General features: G+C 43.9%; 1 protein-coding gene across 4 annotated transcripts in view; it reads left to right on the top strand.

The window, feature by feature from the left end:
- Positions 1 to 25,030, top strand: part of LOC138300782 (cGMP-dependent protein kinase 2-like) — a 3,513,105-nt gene that overhangs the window by 2,816,557 nt on the left and 671,518 nt on the right. For all 4 annotated transcript variants that reach the window (XM_069240551.1, XM_069240553.1, XM_069240554.1 and 1 more), the window contains exon 15: positions 3,685 to 3,848. In XM_069240551.1, the coding sequence (XP_069096652.1) occupies positions 3,685 to 3,848 (164 nt within the window). The remainder of the gene's footprint in view (positions 1 to 3,684; positions 3,849 to 25,030) is intronic.

Below are 25,030 nucleotides of genomic sequence, written 5' to 3'. Positions count from 1 at the left end.
CCATAAATCATTAATGGTATCATTCCTAAAAATAGAATCTATGCCTTGCCTGTTGTAGAAGGCTCAACCTCAGAAAATCAAACTGATAGTATCACAAAGCCTTACGTTTTTAATTACAAGGTATCACAATTCAATATTTTAACCTTTTTCAAACAGGAAACCACAGTAGGAACCATCATTTATGGTAGTACACAAACAACCTACTTTACTATGTCTATACCTCCCACATAAATAGATATCAAGCTTTGAAAGTACTCAAGCCATTGCTGTCTAACTAATCAGGAAGATAAAGTCCTAGAATACCATCATGCCATCGTCCAACTCATAGATCCATCTACTGGCTTCCAATAATGCCTAAGAGCATGTTTGAAAAGGGTTATTTAATAGCAAATGCATTTAAGGGCCAAAAACCCACATATTTAAGGGGACAAGATTTATATTTTACTTTATGTTCAGTTTCACATTCTTCCTAGAGACCATTAGGTGTATCTCCAAAAGAGCTGAATGTTCTCAAATGCAGTCTTAAATATGTAGATTCCTCAACCTCCTTTTAAGTTCAACTCTCTCCTCAAAAATAAAAACTAACTTCAACTTTTGAGCACATTGACCATGCCTTTGCACTGCATTGACATACTTTGTATTTGTTCACTAAAACAATAGCCTATGTAGGAACAAGCTCACTGCTGACATCCTGTGCTGAGTATCTAATCAGATAATATGTTTATTCAGCCTTCATGGCAATAAAACATCACATAAGACAATAAAACATTATCACCACAAATTATCATTAAATACAAATTCTGTTAGTACTTGATAAGATATAGTACATCATCAGCATCGGTTAAAACATTAAAAACATTAAAATTCATTTAGCCCACATTCATCTACTTTAAATATTCTTCTCAAGGCACTAGTACATAACAGGACCACATGCTCTAAGTAAAAATTCAGTTATTCTGCAACTGAAGTTCATGCACATAATGCATTGAGCAATAGGACCCTATAACCATTTACTCTTAAGTTATGAGTTTGCCCCGTAAGAACCATGCCTCCAGAAGGTACCTTGAAACTAAAAAGACTACCCCTACTGGATTATAGTATGCATAATGCATCTAATAAAAGTGTCAGAGGCAATCGCCGACACGCCGGGGCTATCCACTTACTCCTGGGCTTAATGAAGTGAGGACAAAAAAAAACAAGAAAGGGACCACAATTTCATTACAAGACAGACACAGAGGGCACAGGGGGGATCAAATCCTCTACAATTTATTTCTGAATTCATTTACTGGTAGTATTCCATATCGCAATCTCAGAAAAAGTGATCTAGCCAGGGGCGGTTTTATCTGGTCCATAAATTGTTCAAAAACAGGGACACACTTTACATTGAGAAATCACTCTGATAAAGTGCCATGTACCAGAGAGAAAAGCCTATTACTCTCAATACCTATCCTTCATTTGAAGTATTGACTCCTTATTGTGATTTTCAAGGTTGTCCCACACATATTGCATAGTCAAGTAATACAGCCAGGTTTTAATATGTTTAAGCCAAGGAATTGTCAAATGTTCAATCTCTTTGATCTCAGCCAATGTTTGTCTCAACTGAATCTGCAACTTGCCCAACCATACCATTACTCAGTATAAAAGAGATTTTAAGGCTGCAATATTTGTGATGTTCCTAAGACCAAGGTCAAGTTGCAAGAGAATAGGTGAGGCACTTCTGGGTTATGCCAAAATCGAGCGTACAAACATGTTCTCTGCTAGCTCTAAGCCACAAATTTTAACATGCGTCTATAGTTTGGCCTCATATAGGGCCAGGCCCAACCCCTTAGCATGATATATCTCCGTGACTGGGGATATAGGGTGGAAATTAGACCTGTTCAGCGTTCTTCTGATTGCAGATCCGACTTGCTGTAGGGACAATTGACTTTTCAGTATTTGAGGAGCCCAGAATATATTACCCAACAATCTTATGTCTAAGAAGTCAAATTACTTAACCTATTCCAGGTAGCTGGGTGCCAGTCTTACTTTCCCCCAAAGGTCTTCTGCGGGAAGAATGTCACAAATTTTGTTTCTGAAATAATGATTTCCAAACCAAACCTGGAGCATCCATCTGAAAATTGATGTAGGATACTCTGCAATCCCATAGGTGTTTTAGAGATTAAAAGAATATCGTCCGCGAAGAAGAGTCCATAGACTCACTCATTCCCTGTTCTCGGGAAATCCTCTCTACACTCATACAAGATGTCAATTAGAGCATTAATGTAGAGTGTGAACAGAGTTGGGGCTATAACACACCCCTGATGCACCCCCTAGATATGGCTGTAAGGCTTGTTAGCTTCCCCTCCTTGCCACACCTTACATATGCCTAATTCTCATTGTATAACTGTATCAGCAAGGACAAGCGTATTGATGGCATCCCCATCTCCTTCAAAGTAAACCATAATTTTTCCTTGGGCTCAAATCAAAGGCTGACTTTAGGTCCACAAACTCATGCATAGGTTACCTTTATTGATAAAATCAGTTTTCCACAGTATCAGCAGAAAACCAGTGTGCTGAGTAAAAAGCTTGGCAGGGCCGAATCATCCTTTATTACTATGAAATAAAGATGTTTATTACCTTTCAAGTATGTGATAACATATCTGATTCACAATTTTAAAAATTGCAAAACAACTGTATGAAGTTATTGTTATAGTGTATTGTTTGTGTATCCTCAAGAGGAAAGTGCTGCAGGTTCTTTCATTCAAAGTGCATGCTACACAAAAACCTAAAAGAAATAGAGGAGTACATTGATTAAGTGAAAACAGCTTTGGGATTACAGCCCACTGGTTTCCCAGTTCAAAAAATTAGGAGATGACAATAGCTTCCCAACTTTTATTAAGACTAATATGATCTTGCTGCCTTGCTGTTTTGGATAGCCATAATGTTTTGCCTCCCACCCCCTTCATGTCATGGGCCAGAAAGCATAAATAATCTCTGATGGTGAGATGACCTGTTAATGTACCAGCTTTAATGTCTAAACAAACCCTAAGATTTAATTATTTACTTATGTCATTATTTACTTTTTGCAGCATTTTGTATGCCCCTAATTCAAGTGAAAAGTTTTCATATGCAAGGCGTTTCAGTCACAAATTGCATCCTGATTTTAGACTCTTCACTCAGAATTTATGTATTAAACACCTTGGGAAGTATCACATTATGAAAATTGTTGCTCAGTCTTAAGGTACTACAGTATATTTGAGTTTCCAAATAAAGAATGTTTGACAGTCTCTGAATATCTCTTAAAAGTTCCACAGATGGAATTGTCAAGGTAATTGATCAGCTGAGCTTAGTGTCGGAATGTCCAGCACAGATCCATGTCTGGACCCAGGGCAAGTGCTTGAAATATCTACAAAACAAAAAGTTACATAGACTTAATCAAAATTGAGTTGATTTGCAGAGTCAATGCTTAAGGCTGAAAATATGGCATTGACCCTGGACTTCTTGAACTGCGATGGATACCAGTATGTTCAAGAAATATTATTTAATCACTTAAACTGGGACTGTTACATTTGAGAATGCTTACAAAATATGGTACTGACAAGGTAATTTTGTACAAAATGACTTTGCATTCACATAAAGTGATCACTTCAATTCAGATACAAATTGTTCACATTGAAAGATGTATTTTTTATCACCTCCTTGCAGGTTGATTTTGGCTTTGCAAAAAAGATTGGACCTGGGAAGAAGACGTGGACATTTTGTGGTACACCTGAGTATGTTGCTCCAGAGATTATCATGAACAAGGGCCATGATTTTGGAGCAGACTACTGGTCATTGGGCATCCTGGTCTACGAGCTCCTCACAGGAAGGTAAACAACTTGCAGAATATGTATCACTCTAGAAATCAGAATCAGGGCAACGTGAGTCACAGTAGATGATAGCCATGTTAAAAAAAAACATTTACAGGACAAAATTCAAAGTACAAAACCATAAAGGTTTATCTAAATATGAGAACCTTTACAGAAGATAAAAAGTAGTTAGTCAAAGTCAAAGCAGCATCAATAATGGATCAAATAATGAAATTGTGAGAGGATTTATGTAAGGTCATATCCAATGCAAGTAAATAGCCTGAACCAAAATACCATTCAAAGGCTCTTTTCAAAAGTCAAGAATAGTGTAAGTATGAAACAATCAACAGGCTAATGTAGAGTCTGCTCCATATGAATAAGCAAAAGGCATGATTATAAATCTAAAGATAGACTAACCTGTAGTCTGCACAGTTCAGAAATCAAGGAATGTTGGGCACACATTCCAAAAAGGGTACATTTGTAGGTTTCAGGCACTGAAAACTACATTCTCAACAATGTGAGATCTGACATCATATGGTTGTACTGATAACGTTATTTACACATTACCCAATAATTAAAAAAAGAAAATATGATATTGCAAATAGGAAATATTTTGGCAACATCTACTTTCACACATGACTATAATAAGGCATGCAAAAGAAATGATGAAAATAACATGACATTTGTATAACAGATCTAAAAAATACATTGTACAACTGCTTAGTACAGACTCAGACAAAGTGCCTTGAATAGATTGTAAATATTGAAACAATTGGCATATGGCTCCCTTTTTGAGAAACATAAATTAATAAATTTCAGGTCGACAAATAAACTGTACCATGAAAGAAATTCTATTTCACTTAGGTTCTGAAGTAGAAAGACACCGAAAAGAAAAACACTCTTAGGAAAAGCATTCATTTAATTTAAAAAGCACATTTTAATTCTATCACTGCACAGTGAATGTCAATACAGGCTCACTTTGGCCTTGTTATGTCACCTGAAACCTGGTTATGCTAACTAAAACACATTTAAGTCACACAATATTGTCAATTAAAAAGGTTCTGATAATCCCCCCAGAATTCTAAATCACCAAATTACTTTAAAGAGGTCACTACAACAGTCATCAATCATTTGTCTTCTTCCAAGGCCTTGACCTCATCATTAACTCTGGCTTTGAATTCATCAATTTCAATTCCTTCTCTCTTTATTTTTTTGTTTGTTGTCTTCATCTTTCACCATTACATTTCAAACCTCCCATAAAATGAATAACCGCTAAAAAGGTTAATATTAGAATTAGATCAAACATACTTAATGTTTATATTTCTAGTAGTTTTAGTATTTTATTTGGCTAACTACAATCTGTATTGCCAAACCATTCACCAATCTTTCCAGTTTCCTTTCCAATCTTACTAAACTATAAACCAACAGATTCTCAAATACTAGTCTCCCCCAAGGTTTTAGCTTCACTCACAATATTAGTTATGTTGTTAATATAGTTATTAATTTTCATGATGTTAACAAATGTACCTCACTGCTGGGCCTTAATTGTACTAAACACTCTATTTTCCCTTGGCAACAAAATATTCAAAGCTACTCCATTTCGTATTACATCGCAGAATAGAAATTATTTTAATAAATACACTTGCAGTATTAGTAGCTAAGCAATCTACCATAATAGACATTTTTTAAACCTTTACATCATTCAAGACACACCAGTAGTGAGAACCAACACACCAAACACATCCATAACCGTGTGACCACATTCGTATTTCACTCTCTTAAAACTAACTTGAATCATTCCACTCAACCCATCAGTCTATTATATTTTGGTGAATACTAATACTAATGCTAAATAACAAGAACCAACCAACTTACTAAAATAAGCCAGATGTGATAAATAGCTCTAAATATGTAATCATTACCCAACGTAAAATCTCTGTCAATTATATAAGTATAACTACACTGACTCATTCAAATCATAACGGAAGCATATGTTCTGTCACATTTCTCTCACAGCATACACATACTCCTTTCTTCTCCTGTAAAATCCCAAGGCTAGGATGCACCATTGAATTTCTAAAATTAGCCTCAGCATCCTCTGTTTACTGTATCTCCATTATTTCAGCAGCATTCCGACTTGTTCACACTGTCTTGTGATTATATTCTTGAATAAAGTTACACTCTACATCAGTTACTTTACAACATTCCTCTCATCTCTGCTATTAGCTTTATGATTCTAGAGCCTAATGGGTCTATTATGTTTATTGGTACCATACAGTTTTTAGACTTAATAATCTATTTTAAACTTCTCAAGGAAGTCTTGTCCTAAAAAAATAGAAATATGTATGCTGAAGAAAGTACCATAGAAAAGGGGAAGCTGGATATATGTAACATCTTTTGAAACAGATGAGGGTAATTACAAAATAATAGTTACATATATTCAGAATTAGCTTATATTCATTTTGCAGAATTGCATGAGTGTTTTCTTCAAAATGTCCATTAAAGCGTTTTCCAAGATCTAAACTTCCAATTCTTGTGTTATTATTCTGCACAACATTTTGATGATTCAAAACATCTCCAACTGGACAATAGCTACTCACAAAAATGCAAAGAAATATTAATAAAAGAAAAAAATCATAAAAACATTTTTTGAAGCCAATACAAATCTTTTTTACATATAGCCATTTCCGTTCTTTAAAACCGGCTCAATAAAATCTCTATCTTCAAAGCAAAGTGAACAATACAAAAACAAGTCTCCAAAATGTTGATTTAAATTGATTTTGGGCATCTAATAAAACAGTCCTTTGGAAATATTGACGTAAGAAGGAAAAACTAAATAATGCATACAAACACATTTTCAACAGTCCAAATGTTCTTTTTTTTCATTAACGAGCATGATAAAAATAGCAGCTCATACAGCACGAAGATCCTCATTTACAAGGTCATTGCACCACCGGATCATCACTTTTAATGATGTATTGGTGGTGCAATGACCTGACCCATATTTACAAAGCGGCTTTAGGCAAAGGAGCATGCAATGGGTGTTGCTGTGAGCATTCCACTGCAACACCCATTGCATTTTGATGCTGCCCCAGATTTACGAGCATTTGTAAACCTGAGGCAGCACAAAAAATTTAACGCTACCCCAGGGGTGGAGTTAGCATGGCGGAAAGAGGAGAAATAATTTTATTTCTCTTTGTTTTTGCTTTTCCTGTGTGTGCTGCATTGTGCAGCACACAGAGAAAGAGCAAAATGCCATTAATGATTGTTATTGTGCAGGAAGGTGTCCCTTCCTGCACATAAACAATCATAAAATAATGACAATATGGTACTCCCATGTGTGCTGCATTGTGCAGCACACATAGGACTAGCAAATCGCCATTATGAATTGTTTGTGGGCAGGTAGAAACATCTTCCTGCACAGAAACATTCATTCCCTGCAACGTGGGCTCCCTTGCACTTTAGTTCAAGGGTGCCTGCCCTGCCGCTTGACAGCTAATTTTAGTGCCAGTGCTAGGGAAAACACAAGGGTGTTCCATATTGTATTAAATACGGCGCATCCCTGTGTTTCTGAAGAGACACAGGGCGTCATTGTGACCCTGGCGGTCGGTGACCGCCAGGGTCACCGACCACGGGAGCACCGCCAACAGGCTGGCGGTGCTCCGTCGAGCATTCTGACCGCGGCGGTTCAGCCGCGGTCAGAAACGGAAAGTCGGCGGTCTCCCGCCGACTTTCCGCTGCTCGGGAGAATCCTCCATGGCGGCGGAGCGCGCTCCGCCGCCATGGGGATTCTGACACCCCCTACCGCCATCCTGTTCCTGGCGGGTCTCCCGCCAGGAACAGGATGGCGGTAGGGGGTGCCGCGGGGCCCCCTAACAGGGCCCCACCATGATTTTCACTGTCTGCTAAATCGCGACGGGTGCCACTTCACCCGTCGCACCCCTGCAACTCCGCCGGCTCCATTCGGAGCCGGCATCCTCGTTGCAGGGGCATTTCCGCTGGGCCTGCGGGCGCTCTTTTGGAGAGCGCCCGCTGGCCCAGCGGAAATGTAAGAATGGCCGCCGCGGTCTTTTGACCGCGGTGCGGTCATTTGTCGGCGGGACTTTGGCGGGCGGCCTCCGCCGCCCGCCAAAGTCAGAATCAGGGCCACAGTGTGGTGCTACCAAATTTGGCACAGCACCTTGCTGCACCACGTATTAGTAAATGAGGCCCTAAGTTCAGCTTGACTGTGCATAAAAGTTATGCCTCCTAAACTGTTCAGTTTTCGTCACATGTGAGCATTTATTTATGGGCAGAAGTCTTTAAAACAGGCATGGACAAAAACAAAAATTCAAATTTAAGAGACTAATGCAGGCACGCTTAGAAAAATGTGTAAACCAAAAATAACTTGTCTTAAAAACTGATAAATTCTTTTCCATCATTCAATAGTTTAATTTGATCACCTTAACTCACAGTTCATGCTAATACATTGATGTTCTTGAAATGGTAATGTATAGTTTCTCAAAAACATCTCTCTTTCTTCTGGCTAATTCTTTGCCAGATATGCCCATTCAGGAGCTGCATATTTCTCACGTGGCACTTTTGTTCTTGTTGATCTTCTGACTTCAGGCTCTTCAAAATGTTTGTCTTCCAAAATGTTTGTCACTGTTTCAGCTTATTGTGCTTCAGTTCCTTCAGACTGTCAAATCTTTGCAACACTCTTCTTTCTCTCACACTTTCAGACCAATCATCTTGTATCAGGCTTTTGCTCTTACTCATATTTGTTCCACTTTCCTCATTTTCATTCTCACTTCTTTCTTGATTTGTAAAACTTGCAACTCAAACACTTTGAGTTGCTTCTGGGTTTTTCAGAGTTTTTTTTGGGAGTTAGATTTTTTCTTGTTTGTGATTTTGTTGTTGTTCATGTTTTTCTTCTCTTTGAACTCTTTTTTCTACTCGCCCCTCTGGATCCAATCAGCAAACTCAAGTTTGACTCTGTGAATGAGTGTTTTTTATCACCATTTCTTCATCTGCAGCCTCCACTCTACTTGTGTGCGTTGTGCGGATTCAATGTGGCAAGTATCCACACTTTAAGGCAGTGTTCTTTACCAAGGTCACTTGGTATGGTTCTTTCAACCTAGGCTCCAAACACAACATCCTAATCTGCTGCTTCACCACAACCCAGTCTCCAGGCTGTAGGGTGTGGCAAGGGTCTTCACTATTTGGAGGTGTAGCAGATGGAATGTACCAGCTCATCCAAACCTTGCAGTAATGCAGAACCAGGCCATCAGTAATATTCAGAAGAGCAGTCGAGGGTATGCAAACAATCCTCATAGTCTACCCACCAGCACTTTGTGAGGAGTTAATCCTGTCTTTTTTTGGGTGTGCTTTTCATACCTACTAAAACCAGAGGAAGACCATCTGGTAATTTCAGTGATGTTGAGCCACAATCATTTGTCAATCTTGTCAATTTTGCTTTCATCCTACTGTTGGTCCTCTACACTACACCTGATGCTTTGGGATGGTAACTACTTTGAAACTTCTGATCCAAGAGTACTGTCATGTATAGCACTGGTGAGGGCCCACAGGACATAGGACAGATGTGTGTCCCATGCTCATGGTGCTGTCGGACTCAAGTCATACCTCAATGATCAGAACTTAACAGGTTGCTTGAGTTCCCATCTAGAAGGGACTGGGACTGGCAGGTTAGGCTGGACTGTTACTATTGAAACAGGACCAAGACTAATTTGCGAATGTGGTCTCTGTCTAGAATGGAACAGTGGACACAAAATGGTGGTTTGGATCTGGCCCAGAGTGTTTGGCAGTGGCTGAAATTTAATTCAAGCATTCCTTCCATCACCTTGTTGTTTAGACATAGGACTACCGTCACCTCACTTCTAAAATGAGTTCCCCTATCTGATTCCAAATAAATTGACAGGCCAAATGTAGGGATCAATTCCCTCAGCAATTTCTTGGCACTCAGTGAATGCACAACAATGCTTGGAAACACTTCGATCCATTCACTAAACATACAGATGACCACCTGAATATAATGCAAAGCTTTACAGGGTTGCATCTGTATAAAAATCTCCTTGTAATTATATGAAAGGACCTTCTGATTTTCCCAGTGACTCATGGTCACTCTTATTTTTCTACCAACATTTACTTTCTGGCAGTACTTTTCACACAAGTTCTGAAGAATCATCTAAAATCTCCAATGAAATGACACAGGAGGATGTAGCCAAAGGCAGTTCCAAGAGTTTGGATACTCCTTTGGCAAAAGAGCACTGAACAGACTTTTCTGCTGCAGAGAAGAATGTAGGAGGAGCAGCAACATAGATAGGCAAAATAGCGATGTGTATTGTTGGACATTGTTAAAATCCTTGTTCACATCAGTATTACTATTGAATCCTCTATCTCCCCAACAATGAACGCCATTTCCACCTTGCACAAAGCCACTACATTGCGTTGTTCATTAACCCCTTTCATACCAACACCAGCACCAAATCCAGGTGCCTGAAAAACACCGTGACCATCTTTCAGAACTTTGTTTGAGCCACCATCAACTTCTCCGTCATTGTTTTTAATATTGCAATAGTCCCTACAATGAACAAATCAGCAAGTTGAGTCCAACCAGTGATTCAACATTGATGGCCTCAGCTTAATGGCAATCCTGGTCTGCCACCAGTTCTACAGAGGAAATGTTGTCAAAACGTTTTTTAATTGCCGGCTTTGGCAGTTTGGGCAGGAGGAATACACTTTAACACCAGCCAAGGTTTCCATGACCTGAGGAACAATGCTTGGGGGTCAGGGTTTACTCCAACAGAAGCCAACAGCAGAGTCCAGGGTGAGACCAGTTGAAACTAGTCAGCTAGGCTCTCCAGGAAAGAAGGCGTCTTGCTGCTTTAAGCTTCTTCCTGGAGCTGAACAAGAGTTCAGCAAACTGACCCTTGGAGTTCACTTCTTCGCATTGGGTACAAGTGGGAACAGGTCCAGCTCGAGGGGATCTCCACACAGGTCACACCAGCTGGAGGAGTCCTTTTTTTTAGTATTCCAGAGGTACAGCAGTGTTCTGAAGAGGGTGATGGGGGTGCAACATTTATGCCCATATTAGCTTATTGTGGGGGAAACTCAAGGCCATCCCCTAAGCAATGGGATAAAAGTTCCTAGGGGTGACCTTAACCACTTTTGCAGCACTTTCTGTGTGATTGACTGTAAACTATCCCACAGTGCCCGTCTGTACCTAAAGCAAAGATGGGAGAACCTTTCCTTCGATGTGCATATTGTAGGAGGCTGGACTGGCTTGTACTGAGTACCAAGGGGTACTTGCACCTTGCACCAGGCCCAGTTATCCCTTATTAGTGTATAGGGTGTCTAGCAGCTTAGGCTGATAGATAATGGTAGCTTAGCAGAGCAGCTTAGGCTGAACTAGGAGACGTGTGAAGCTACTACAGTACCACTTAGTGTCATATGCACAATATCATAAGAAAACACAATACACAGTTATACTAAAAATAAAGGTACTTTATTTTTATGACAATATGCCAAAGTATCTTAGAGTGTACCCTCAGTGAGAGGATAGGAAATATACACAAGATATATATACACAATAGCAAAAATATGCAGTATAGTCTTAGAAAACAGTGCAAACAATGTATAGTTACAATAGGATGCAATGGGGAAACATAGGGATAGGGGCAACACAAACCATATACTCCAAAAGTGGAATGCGAACCACGAATGGACCCCAAACCTATGTGACCTTGTAGAGGGTCGCTGGGACTATTAGAAAATAGTGAGAGTTAGCAAAATAACCCTCCCCAGACCCTGAAAAGTGAGTGCAAAGTGCACTAAAGTTCCCCTAAGGACAAAAGAGTTGTGTTAGAGGAATAATGCAGGAAAGACACAAACCAGCAATGCAACAACTGTGGATTTCCAATCTAGGGTACCTGTGGAACAAGGGGACCAAGTCCAAAAGTCACAAGCAAGTCGGAGATGGGCAGATGCCCCGGAAATGCCAGCTGCGGGTGCAAAGAAGCTTCGACTGGACAGAAGAAGCTGAGGTTTCTGCAGGAACAAAAAGGGCTAGAGACTTCCCCTTTGGTGGACGGATCCCTCTTGCCTTGGAGAGTCGTGCAGAAGTGTTTTCCCGCCGGAAGGATGCCAACAAGCCTTGCTACACGCAAATCGTGCGTTTGGCGTTTTTGGACGCTGCTGGGGCCCAAGAGGGACCAGGAGGTCGCAAATTGGACCTGCAGAGAGAGGGGACGTCGAGCAAGATAAGGAGCCCTCATTGAAGCAGGTAGCACCCGGAGAAGTGCCAGAAACAGGCACTGCGAGGATGCGTGAAATGGTGCTTGCCGAAGTTGCACAAAGGAGTCCCACGTCGCCGGAGACCAACTTAGAAAGTCGTGCAATGCAGGTTAGAGTGCCGTGGACCCAGGCTTGGCTGTGCACGAAGGATTTCCGCCGGAAGTGCACAGGGGCCGGAGTAGCTGCAAAGTCGCGGTTCCCAGCAATGCAGCCCAGCGAGGTGAGGCAAGGACTTACCTCCACCAAACTTGGGCTGAAGAGTCACTGGACTGTGGGGGTCACTTGGACAGCGTCGCTGGATTCGAGGGACCTCGCTCGTCGTGCTGAGAGGAGACCCAAGGGACCGGTAATGCAGCTTTTTGGTGCCTGCGGTTGCAGGGGGAAGATTCCGTCGACCCACGGGAGATTTCTTCGGAGCTTCTGGTGCAGAGAGGAGGCAGACTACCCCCACAGCATGCACAAGCAGGAAAACAGTCGAGAAGGCGGCAGGATCAGCGTTACAGAGTTGCAGTAGTCATCTTTGCTACTATGTTGCAGGTTTGCAGGCTTCCAGCGCGGTCAGCGGTCGATTCCTTATCAGAAGGTGAAGAGGGAAATGCAGAGGAACTCGGCTGAGCTCATGCATTCGTTATCTAAAGTTTCCCCAGAGACAGAGACCCTAAATAGCCAGAAAAGAGGGTTTGGCTACCTAGGAGAGAGGAAAGGCTACTAACACCTGAAGGAGCCTATCAGCAGGAGTCTCTGACGTCACCTGGTGGCACTGGCCACTCAGAGCAGTCCAGTGTGCCAGCAGCACCTCTGTTTCCAAGATGGCAGAGGTCTGGAGCACACTGGAGGAGCTCTGGACACCTCCCAGGGGAGGTGCAGGTCAGGGGAGTGGTCACTCCCCTTTCCTTTGTCCAGTTTCGCGCCAGAGCAGGGGCTAAGGGGTCCCTGAACCGGTGTAGACTGGCTTATGCAGAATTGGGCACATCTGTGCCCAACAAAGCATTTCCAGAGGCTGGGGGAGGCTACTCCTCCCCTGCCTTCACACCATTTTCCAAAGGGAGAGGGTGTCACACCCTCTCTCAGAGGAAGTTCTTTGTTCTGCCATCCTGGGCCAGGCCTGGCTGGACCCCAGGAGGGCAGCTGCCTGTCTGAGGGGTTGGCAGCAGCAGCAGCTGCAGAGAAACCCCAGGAAGGGCAGTCTGGCAGTACCAGGGTCTGTGCTACAGACCACTGGGATCATGGAATTGTACCAACAATGCCAGGATGGCATAGAGGGGGCAATTCCATGATCATAGACATGTTACATGGCCATATTCGGAGTTACCATGGTGAAGCTACATATAGGTAGTGACCTATATGTAGTGCACGCGTGTAATGGTGTCCCCGCACTCACAAAGTTCAGTGAATTGGCTCTGAACAATGTGGGGGCACCTTGGCTAGTGCCAGGGTGCCCTCACACTAAGTAACTTTGCACCTAACCTTTACCAGGTAAAGGTTAGACATATAGGTGACTTATAAGTTACTTATGTGCAGTGTAAAATGGCTGTGAAATAACGTGGACGTTATTTCACTCAGGCTGCAGTGGCAGGCCTGTGTAAGAATTGTCAGAGCTCCCTATGGGTGGCAAAAGAAATGCTGCAGCCCATAGGGATCTCCTGGAACCCCAATACCCTGGGTACCTCAGTACCATATACTAGGGAATTATAAGGGTGTTCCAGTAAGCCAATGTAAATTGGTAAAATTGGTCACTAGCCTGTTAGTGACAATTTGAAGTAATGAGAGAGCATAACCACTGAGGTTCTGGTTAGCAGAGCCTCAGTGAGACAGTTAGGCACAACACAGGGAACATATACATGCACACCTATGAGCACTGGGGCCCTGTGTGACAGGGTCCCAGTGACACATACATATAGGCCACAAACCTATGAGCACTGGGGTCCTGACCAGCAGGATCCCAGTGACACATAACAAACATACTGAAAACATAGAGGGTCATTCCGCCAGGGCCACCGACCACGGGAGCACCGCCGACAGGCTGGCGGTGCTCCAATGAGCATTCTGACCGCGGCGGTTCAGCCGCGGTCAGAAGCGGAAAGTCAGCGGTCTCCCGCTGACTTTCCGCTGCTCATTGGAATCCTCCATGGCTGCGGAGCGCGCTCCGCAGCCATGAGGATTCTGACCCCCCCTACCGCCATCCAGTTCATGGCGGGAAAGCCGCCATGAACAGGATGGCGGTAGGGGGGGTCGCGGGGCCCCTGGGGGCCCCTGCCGTGCCCATGCCAATGGCATGGGCACGGCAGGGGCCCCCGTAAGAGGGCCCCAAAATGTATTTCACTGTCTGCCTTGCAGACAGTGAAATACGCGACGGGTGCAGTAGCACCCGTCGCACCTTCCCACTCCGCCGGCTCGATTACGAGCCGGCATCCTCGTGGGAAGGTCGTTTTCCCCTGGGCTGGCGGGCGGTTTAACTGGAACCGCCCGCCAGCCCAGGGGAAAACTCGTAATACCCGCCGCGGTCTTTTGACCGCGGCGCGGTAATTTGGAGGGCGGGATCCTGGCGGGCGGCCTCCGCCGCCCGCCAGGGTCATAATGAGGCCCATAGTGTTTTCACTATGAGCACTGAGGCCTGGCTATCAGGATCCCAGTGAGACAGTGAAAACAGTGACAAACACTCTGACATACACTCACAAACAGGCCAAAAGTGGGGGTAACAAGGCTAGAAAGAGGCTACCTTCTCACACAACCCCCCCCCCCAAACGAAGGACAATAAGGCTAACCTTGGCCAGTTGAGACTTTATTGTCTAAGTGGTGATAAGTAAAGAGTAGCTCTGCAATAGACTGGTTACTCCCTTTATCATCCACTATATGGTTACTTCCCTGTGGGGATGTAAACCACCCTGTTTGAAGTTTTTTAGCTAAGCAACAATGTGAAGATGTATTTTCAGAGTTTCTATCAGTAAGTTTTAGTTTAGAGCAGTGGGAATTGTCCACTGAACCTATTTGTAGTGATGGAAATGCCAGACAGGGATGCTGTCTCAGAAAAGCCATAGCTGGGCAAAAACTTTGTCCATCTGGCTGGAAGAGAGAACAGGGATGCTGTTTCTCTTGAGTTGGAGCAGGGCAGGGATGCTGTCCTATGAGCTCCACACTAGGGCAGGGATGCTGTCCTAAGTGTTGTGAGGTAGTGCAGGATTTCTGCACTAAAGTTTCTCTGGGAGGGTTGGAGGGATGCTCCATGTTAACTAAAATGGTGCTCTTTTTCTCACCAATGTTAGTTATCCCACAGAGAGGTACTTCCACCTCAGGGAGTACAGTTTTGCCAACTGATGATTCCCTTGGAACAGGTGCCACCCCAGGAGAGGTTTCTCCCACCACAGGAATAGTATCCTGAATGGTAGGGTGGTTAGGGGATACTGTGATACCCTTTTTACCTGTTGATGGAGAGGGATCCTGAGTTTTCAGGCCTTCTCTCCTTTGCTTTTTCATTTCACTTGAAATGAGAGGGAACAATTCCTCAGGGATGCCCAGCATGGCTGCATGGGCATAAAACTCTACATCAGCCCAACCTGAGGCCTCTAGGTCATTACCTAAGAGACAGTCTACAGGTAAGCTAGGTGATACCACCACCTGCTTAGGGCCAGTAACTCCACCCCAACTAAACTGAATTATAGCTAAGGGAAGAAACTTAGTGGAGTTATGGACATCAATAATCTTATATTGTTGTCCAATGATGTGTTGTTCAGGAGGCACTAGGTTTTCAGTCACCAAAGTGAAACTGGCATCTGTGTCCCTGTAGGCCAAGGCCTCAACACCATTTATTGAAACTGTCTGCCTGTACTTATCCATTGTAAGGGGACAAGCAGCCAGTGTGGCAAGGCCAGTGCCACTAGGTGTGACAGAAACTGTCTTGGGACTGATTACATCAGTTTCCACTATGGACCCATAAGTGAACCCAACTACACCCTTTGCTTGACTGTTGCCAGCAGTCCCACCACTAGTACCACTACTGCTAGGGGCACTAGAGCTTGATGTATTAGTGGTGGTAGGCTCAGGGGGTTTACCTGGACAGGACTTATCCCCTGGCCTATGGCCTCTGTTTTTACACACAAAGCACCAAGGCTTTTTAATGTGTGCAGGTTGGGAAGAAGAGGAAGAATTTGTTTTATCCCCACCCTCTGAAGAGTGTTTAAGATTTGAAGTGGGATCTTTGGTTTTACCCTTATCCCCATGCTTATCTTGAGATTTTTCACCATCTTTCTTCTTATTGCCATCTTTGTCACCCCCTGTATGAACTTTTCTGTTCACCCTTGTTCTGACCCATTTGTCTGCCTTCTTTCCCAATTCTTGGGGAGAGGTCAGATCAGAGTCTACCAGGTACTGGTGCAACAAATCAGACACACAATTATTAAGTATATGCTCTCTCAGGATTGTGTTATACAGGCTTTCATAATCAGTAACTTTACTGCCATGTAACCACCCCTCCAAGGCCTTCACTGAATGGTCAATGAAATCAACCCAGTCTTGTGAAGACTCCTTTTTGGTCTCTCTGAACTTTATCCTGTACTGTTCAGTGGTTAAGCCATAACCATCCAGGAGTGCATTCTTAAGAACTGTAAAATTATTGGCATCATTTTCTTTCACAGTAAGGAGCCTATCCCTACCTTTTCCACTAAATGATAGCCATAGGATAGCAGCCCACTGTTTTTGAGGGACATCCTGTACAGCACAGGCCCTCTCAAGTGCAGCAAACCACTTGTTAATGTCATCCCCCTCCTTATAAGGGGGAACTATCTTGTGCAGATTCCTGGAATCATGCTCTTTTGCAGGATGACTATGGGGAATACTGCTGCTGCCACCATGGGTATCTAAACCCAACTTCTGTCTTTCCTTCTCTAATTCTAAAGACTGTCTATCCAAATCCAGCTGTTGCTTCTTGAGCTTCAGTCTGGTTTGTTCCACTCTCAATCTATTGAGCTCCCTTTCTAACAATCTGTCATCAGGGTGGGTGGGAGGGACATTTCTAGATACAGAGGTATGATGGGAATGAACAGAAGGAGACCTGTCCCTTACAGAGGGCACCCTAACAGCTTGGCTACCAGTATAATGTGAGAGCACACCATCAGTATGGTGTGATTCAACCTCTGTACCAACTATGCTAGACTGTCTAGTAATGGGCAGGCTGAGAAGTTTCTTTCCTGAATCTTTTCCTGGGGGAGTCCCTGGATCAGATTGAGAACCATTAGCTACTTTTTCACCAGATTGGGCACTTATGGCCTTATCCTGTACTCTAAGCATGTTAATTAACAGTTCTAAGGAAGGATTCTTCCCTACACTCAAACCTCTCTCTATGCAGAGACTCCTTGCTCCTTTCCAGCTAAGGTGATCATATGCAAGTTTGGACAGTTCAACATTTTGTCCTGTGCCAGACATTTTTTAGAGAGAGTTAAAGTGATAGAAAAAAAAAGAAAAAAGTTTTCAGAACTTTTTGGAAAGACAGAAAAAACTTTTTTAACTTTTAAGAACTTTTTGAAAGTTTTAGAAGTACTTTTCAGCACTTAGAAAAGAGTGCAAAGAGGAAATGCAAAACTTTTTGGCTATGTGTATATACACTGACCTTGTTTTGTATATTTTTCTCTTATGAAAAGTACAATGACCAGAGTGGTAAGTAGTCTCAAGCACTTATCCCACCACTGCACAACCAATGTATAGTTACAATAGGATGCAATGGGGAAACATAGGGATAGGGGCAACACAAACCATATACTCCAAAAGTGGAATGCGAACCACGAATGGACCCCAAACCTATGTGACCTTGTAGAGGGTCGCTGGGACTATTAGAAAATAGTGAGAGTTAGCAAAATAACCCTCCCCAAGACCCTGAAAAGTGAGTGCAAAGTGCACTAAAGTTCCCCTAAGGACAAAAGAGTCGTGTTAGAGGAATAATGCAGGAAAGACACAAACCAGCAATGCAACAACTGTGGATTTCCAATCTAGGGTACCTGTGGAACAAGGGGACCAAGTCCAAAAGTCACAAGCAAGTCGGAGATGGGCAGATGCCCCGGAAATGCCAGCTGCGGGTGCAAAGAAGCTTCGACTGGACAGAAGAAGCTGAGGTTTCTGCAGGAACGAAAAGGGCTAGAGACTTCCCCTTTGGTGGACGGATCCCTCTTGCCTGGGAGAGTCGTGCAGAAGTGTTTTCCCGCCGGAAGGACGCCAACAAGCCTTGCTACACGCAAATCGTGCGTTTGGCGTTTTTGGACGCTGCTGGGGCCCAGGAGGGACCAGGAGGTTGAAAATTGGACCTGCAGAGAGAGGGGACGTCGAGCAAGACAAGGAGCCCTCATTGAAGCAGGTAGCACCCAGAGAAGTGCCAGAAACAGGCACTATGAGGATGCATGAAACGGTGCTCGCCGAAGTTGCACAAAGGAGTCCCACGTCGCCGGAGACCAACTTAGAAAGTCGTGCAATGCAGGTTAGAGTGCCGTGGACCCAGGCTTGGCTGTGCATGAAGGATTTCCGCCGGAAGTGCACAGGGGCCGGAGTAGCTGCAAAGTCGCGGTTCCCAGCAATGCAGCCCAGCGAGGTGAGGCAAGGACTTACCTCCACCAAACTTGGGCTGAAGAGTCACTGGACTGTGGGGGTCACTTGGACAGCGTCGCTGGATTCGAGGGACCTCGCTCGTCGTGCTGAGAGGAGACCCAAGGGACCGGTAATGCAGCTTTTTGGTGCCTGCGGTTGCAGGGGGAAGATTCCGTCGACCCACGGGAGATTTCTTCGGAGCTTCTGGTGCAGAGAGGAGGCAGACTACCCCCACAGCATGCACAAGCAGGAAAACAGTCGAGAAGGCGGCAGGATCAGCGTTACAGAGTTGCAGTAGTCGTCTTTGCTACTATGTTGCAGGTTTGCAGGCTTCCAGCGCGGTCAGCGGTCGATTCCTTATCAGAAGGTGAAGAGGGAGATGCAGAGGAACTCGGCTGAGCTCATGCATTCGTTATCTAAAGTTTCCCCAGAGACAGAGACCCTAAATAGCCAGAAAAGAGGGTTTGGCTACCTAGGAGAGAGGAAAGGCTACTAACACCTGAAGGAGCCTATCAGCAGGAGTCTCTGACGTCACCTGGTGGCACTGGCCACTCAGAGCAGTCCAGTGTGCCAGCAGCACCTCTGTTTCCAAGATGGCAGAGGTCTGGAGCACACTGGAGGAGCTCTGGACACCTCCCAGGGGAGGTGCAGGTCAGGGGAGTGGTCACTCCCCTTTCCTTTGTCCAGTTTCGCGCCAGAGCAGGGGCTAAGGGGTCCCTGAACCGGTGTAGACTGGCTTATGCAGAATTGGGCACATCTGTGCCCAACAAAGCATTTCCAGAGGCTGGGGGAGGCTACTCCTCCCCTGCCTTCACACCATTTTCCAAAGGGAGAGGGTGTCACACCCTCTCTCAGAGGAAGTTCTTTGTTCTGCCATCCTGGGCCAGGCCTGGCTGGACCCCAGGAGGGCAGCTGCCTGTCTGAGGGGTTGGCAGCAGCAGCAGCTGCAGAGAAACCCCAGGAAGGGCAGTCTGGCAGTACCAGGGTCTGTGCTACAGACCACTGGGATCATGGAATTGTACCAACAATGCCAGGATGGCATAGAGGGGGCAATTCCATGATCATAGACATGTTACATGGCCATATTCGGAGTTACCATGGTGAAGCTACATATAGGTAGTGACCTATATGTAGTGCACGCGTGTAATGGTGTCCCCGCACTCACAAAGTTCAGTGAATTGGCTCTGAACAATGTGGGGGCACCTTGGCTAGTGCCAGGGTGCCCTCACACTAAGTAACTTTGCACCTAACCTTTACCAGGTAAAGGTTAGACATATAGGTGACTTATAAGTTACTTATGTGCAGTGTAAAATGGCTGTGAAATAACGTGGACGTTATTTCACTCAGGCTGCAGTGGCAGGCCTGTGTAAGAATTGTCAGAGCTCCCTATGGGTGGCAAAAGAAATGCTGCAGCCCATAGGGATCTCCTGGAACCCCAATACCCTGGGTACCTCAGTACCATATACTAGGGAATTATAAGGGTGTTCCAGTAAGCCAATGTAAATTGGTAAAATTGGTCACTAGCCTGTTAGTGACAATTTGAAGTAATGAGAGAGCATAACCACTGAGGTTCTGGTTAGCAGAGCCTCAGTGAGACAGTTAGGCACCACACAGGGAACATATACATGCACACCTATGAGCACTGGGGCCCTGTGTGACAGGGTCCCAGTGACACATACATATAGGCCACAAACCTATGAGCACTGGGGTCCTGACCAGCAGGATCCCAGTGACACATAACAAACATACTGAAAACATAGTGTTTTCACTATGAGCACTGAGGCCTGGCTATCAGGATCCCAGTGAGACAGTGAAAACAGTGACAAACACTCTGACATACACTCACAAACAGGCCAAAAGTGGGGGTAACAAGGCTAGAAAGAGGATACCTTCTCACACATATCTCCTGGGCCCATCTTAGAGGTGTGGCTAGGGAAATGAACATACTTCACCCGCAATTACTCAAAATCAGTTCTGTGGTCACTTCTTTTCCCACTCAGATTGGTGCCTGACTGGCTAGAAAGAAAGTAGAGGGGGCAGATTCAGTTTTGAGATACATCTGCTCTGTCAGAGTAGCCATCGCTTGATGTTTATTACGTTTCTGGGCACAGCACAGGTGGTCATGTTCTTAGTTTAAAGTCAACCCCTTTTCATTTGTCTCATCTCTGGGCTTCACTTCATACCTAATCAAGTAGCCATTCAGCTACTGGGTGACAGTGAACGCTAGCAGAAAGGCACATTTTGTTAAGGAACAATATGACAACTTTCTACAAGTGTAATTTTTAAAATAGTAACATAAAATTAGACTTGACCTTCAAGTTGGATTTCAAATTTGTATTAAAATAGTCCTTACATCATTTTTCTAGTGGCTTACAACTGAAGTTAGGCATTATAAGATATTACAACAGTGCTTTCCTATGGGAGAACAAATCTTGCAACAGTGAAAAATTGCTTTACAGGTTTATCACAACCAGGACAGGTTAAAAACAAATACAAAACCTACTTCTTAAATGCCGTGCACCCTGCACTATGGGCATTTAAGACCTATCTTAGGGGTGACTACAAGTATTCAAGTTTCAGACCCGGAAAAACATGTAATTTGCCAGGTCAAAATGGCAGTTTTAAAAGTGAACTTCCAGGCAGCAGGCCTGGAGACATGCTTTGCATTGTCATGTTAGTGGTGGCACAATGGGGGTCATTCTGACTTTGACGGGCGGCGGAGGCCGCCCGCCAAAGTCCCGCCGGCAGGATACCGCTGCGCGGTCAAAAGACCGCCGCGGAAATTCTGAGTTTCCCGCTGGGCTGGCGGGCGACCGCCAGTAGGCCGCCCACCAGCCCAGCGGGGAACCCCCTTCCATGAGGATGCCGGCTCCGAATGGAGCCGGCGGAGTGGAAGGGGTGCGACAGGTGCAGTTGCACCCGTCGCGATTTTCAGTGTCTGCTTGGCAGACACTGAAAATCTTGGTGGGGCCCTGTTAGGGGGCCCCACGACACCTGTTACCGCCAGCCAGGTTCTGGTGGTCAAAACCGCCAGAACCAGGCTGGCGGTAAGGGGGTCGGAATCCCCATGGCGCGCTGCTTGCAGCGCCGCCATGGAGGATTCCCTTGGGCAGCGGGAAACCGGCGGGACACCGCTGTTTTCCCGTTTCTGACCGCGGCTGAACCGCCGCGGTCAGAATGCCCATGGGAGCACCGCCAGCCTGTTGGCGGTGCTCCCGCGGTCGTTGGGTCAGAATGACCCCCAATATGTGCTTCAGCCCACTAGTGACTTTTAACTTACAAACCGTGGGTACACCTTTACCGTATACTTGGGCTTCATAGTTAAATGTTCCAGTCAGGAGTATAGCCAATTTCAACATATTTTAGAAGTCATAACCAATACAGCAGGGTCGCAGTGTACTGAGTCAAGAAACCAGCAGTGTCAATCCCACAAAAATCGGGATGATTATGAAAAGAGCTGCATTTTCCTGCACTACACATAAGCTAGGGTTCTTCAAATGACTTCATTTACCAACCCATCAAACTTTGTTAAGTAAGAGCACTAATCTCTGGATTCAGTCCCAACACAAATACAGAGACAAAACTTGAAATGCCCTCTTTTGCTGGATTATCAACGTCATTATATTGTCTATAAAATGTATCAATCTCTCAAAATTTGCATGTACTAACTCACCTGGATTTTGTGTTGCTCTTATAATTTTCAAATGGTTGACATGTTCCTAAGGAACCGTTGTTTGCAAATATTCAATAACTTAATTATATTCTCCATCACAATTGGAGAAGGCTAGAGGGGATTACCTCTTTCGTTCTTCTTCTGGCCGCTGTATTATGTATGCAAATAAAACATCCAAATCTGCATAATTGACCTTTGAAATTGTCACCGTTCTTTCCAGCTCTGAATACCACTTCTCTCTCTGTAAATGTGAAGAGATCACTTCTTGACAAAGATACATACACATATGCTCCCACTTGCACTTCTCTCAATGGACGCCCTTTTTCAACAGCCATTTTACATTCAGAATCACTCACACTCACGTTTTTCTTTGTTTTCCTCTTTTTCAACACAGGCTTATCAGGACCTTCTTTCCATTTTTCCCTTTACCTTGTCACATCTTCCCAATCTTTGATCTTGTCCAGAAACTCTCTAAGATTTTTTCACAAGGGGGCAGATTTATGGAAAGTGGCTCTGCACTGAGTGCAGCTCCACTTTCCCTGCCTCCCTTAGCACCCCCCTACCGCCACCATGTGTACGCCATATTTTAAATACAGTGCACCGTGGCGCAGGGTAGGGGGCAATAGCATAATTATTCATGACGCTACTGATGTATTCTGCAGGAGTAGCACCAAAATATTGGTGCTACATCTGCAGAGTACATAGAGCCCCATTCTAAAGAATGGAAGGCCCCTTTTAATATCTACTCTTGAGCAGGTGTTAAAAGTGCCGTAAAAAATGTCATAAGGAAATCTCATAGATTTCCTTACACCATTTTTCCTGCTCCCCTAACGGAGGAGCGCCCCCTTTGCATACAGTATGCCTGGCACAGGCATAATGTAGCACAAAGAGTTACAGGGAGGTGCAATGCATGCATTGCGCCACCCTGTAAATAAGGCGTGGGGATTTTGGCCTTGTTGGGCCACATTAACGTAAAAAACAATTAGGTTAATGTGGCACAAGTTGGCGCTAGGGCACTATAAATATGCCCCAAGGTTTTTTGACTTTGTTCTTGCAATTTACTTTCAGTCAATGTCATTCTAAATGTTTCACACATTTTCCTTATGTTCAATTCCACATTTAATTCTTAAGCCAATTGGTCTACTTTTCTAATGTATTTTCAGCTCCTTTTTCTGCTACGGCACCCAAAAAGGCCTCTCTCTCGCTCTCTCTAGATTTATATAAGAAACAAATATGTATATATATATATATATTTATATATATATATATATATATATATATATATATATATATATATATATATATATATATAAATATTCACTGAAAAAAACAAAGGTTAGAGGGACGTTATAGTTAGACTCACATTTTAAACATACCAAACTATAGAAATTCACCACTTATAGTTACAGTTACGTCGTGTAACTATAACTTGTGCCCTAAGGTAACTATAACCCACGCTCTTGCCATGCACAGTTTTTTCAGCATAGATTTTACTGAAAATATTACATTGATATAGGTAGCCCTGAGTAGATGGTGCTCCCTGGGGCGTGGGGCGTGGGGCCTGGGGACCAAAACGCATCCCCTTGTGTATTTTTTACAGTTTGCCCTGGAGTGCCCCCCCACACACAATTTGCTGAATGTCCCAGGGAGGTGGCTATCCCAGGGCAGTAGGGGCGCCGAGTGGCTCTAAATAGACATTACGTTTTTAACCTTTTGGAGGTGGTGGTTCCTGGGGCTGCAGGGAGGGCCAGGAGCCTCCCATATTGCAAATCTCAATTCCCCCGGGATTTGGCCCACCCAGGGGCTTAGGTTTTAAGAAGCACGGGACTCCGTTCTTAATTATTTTTTACATTTTTGCCATGAATTAACAACCTTGTCACAAATTTGCAGCAAACATTTTTTTAAAAAGTGCTTTTTAGCCCTGGGGGTGTTCCTCTAGGACCCTACTACCAAAGATAAGGGATCAGGATGTCTGTACCTTGCCCCCTTTTCTTTTTTTTCAACCGTTTTTGTGGGCCTTGGCTGAAGCCGAGTCCAAACATGGCTCCCAACACTTCCTGGTTAAAGTGTTGTCAGGCAATCAGATCTCAGCATGATATCGGAAGGGGTAATTAATCATTTGTATACCTATGTACACAAATTTGGATTTTCTTTAATTTCTCTAAAACTATTGAACAGATTTACACTAAATTACAAAAATTGCACTTTTTGGGCCAGGCCCTAGCTTTCTGCCAAATTTGGTGTATGTCCATGGAGCGGTTTCTGTGTTATCGCTCTTCAAAATCCCTATGGAAAATTAATAGGGATAAAGCTTTTTGCCACCCCCCCCCTTTTCTTAGCCCTCGCTTGACAGAGTAACCCCAAAACTTTCTAGACAGCAGCTGACGTGTCTGGCAAATATTTTGGGAAAAACCCAACCAGCGCCAAAGATATAGGCAAGTAAAAAAATGCTTTCTCTGTAGACTCTAGGTCCTAACTATAACTACCTAGTGGTGGTGACCGCTACTAGGTTATATATATATATATATATATATATATATATATATATATATATCAAACTTTTGTCACTTTACAATTGTTTCTAAATCCCCTTTACATTTGAAAGTATCAATCTCCATGACTTTTGTCTTACTTTGTCAAGATGAACTATATTCCACTTGATCTCTCCTCA

The sequence above is a fragment of the Pleurodeles waltl genome, chromosome 6, assembly GCF_031143425.1.
Source record: "Pleurodeles waltl isolate 20211129_DDA chromosome 6, aPleWal1.hap1.20221129, whole genome shotgun sequence".
Taxonomy (NCBI): Eukaryota; Metazoa; Chordata; class Amphibia; order Caudata; family Salamandridae; genus Pleurodeles; species Pleurodeles waltl.
The sequence above is the reverse complement of the archived record's forward strand: the minus strand, read 5'-3'. Positions and strand labels throughout refer to the sequence as shown.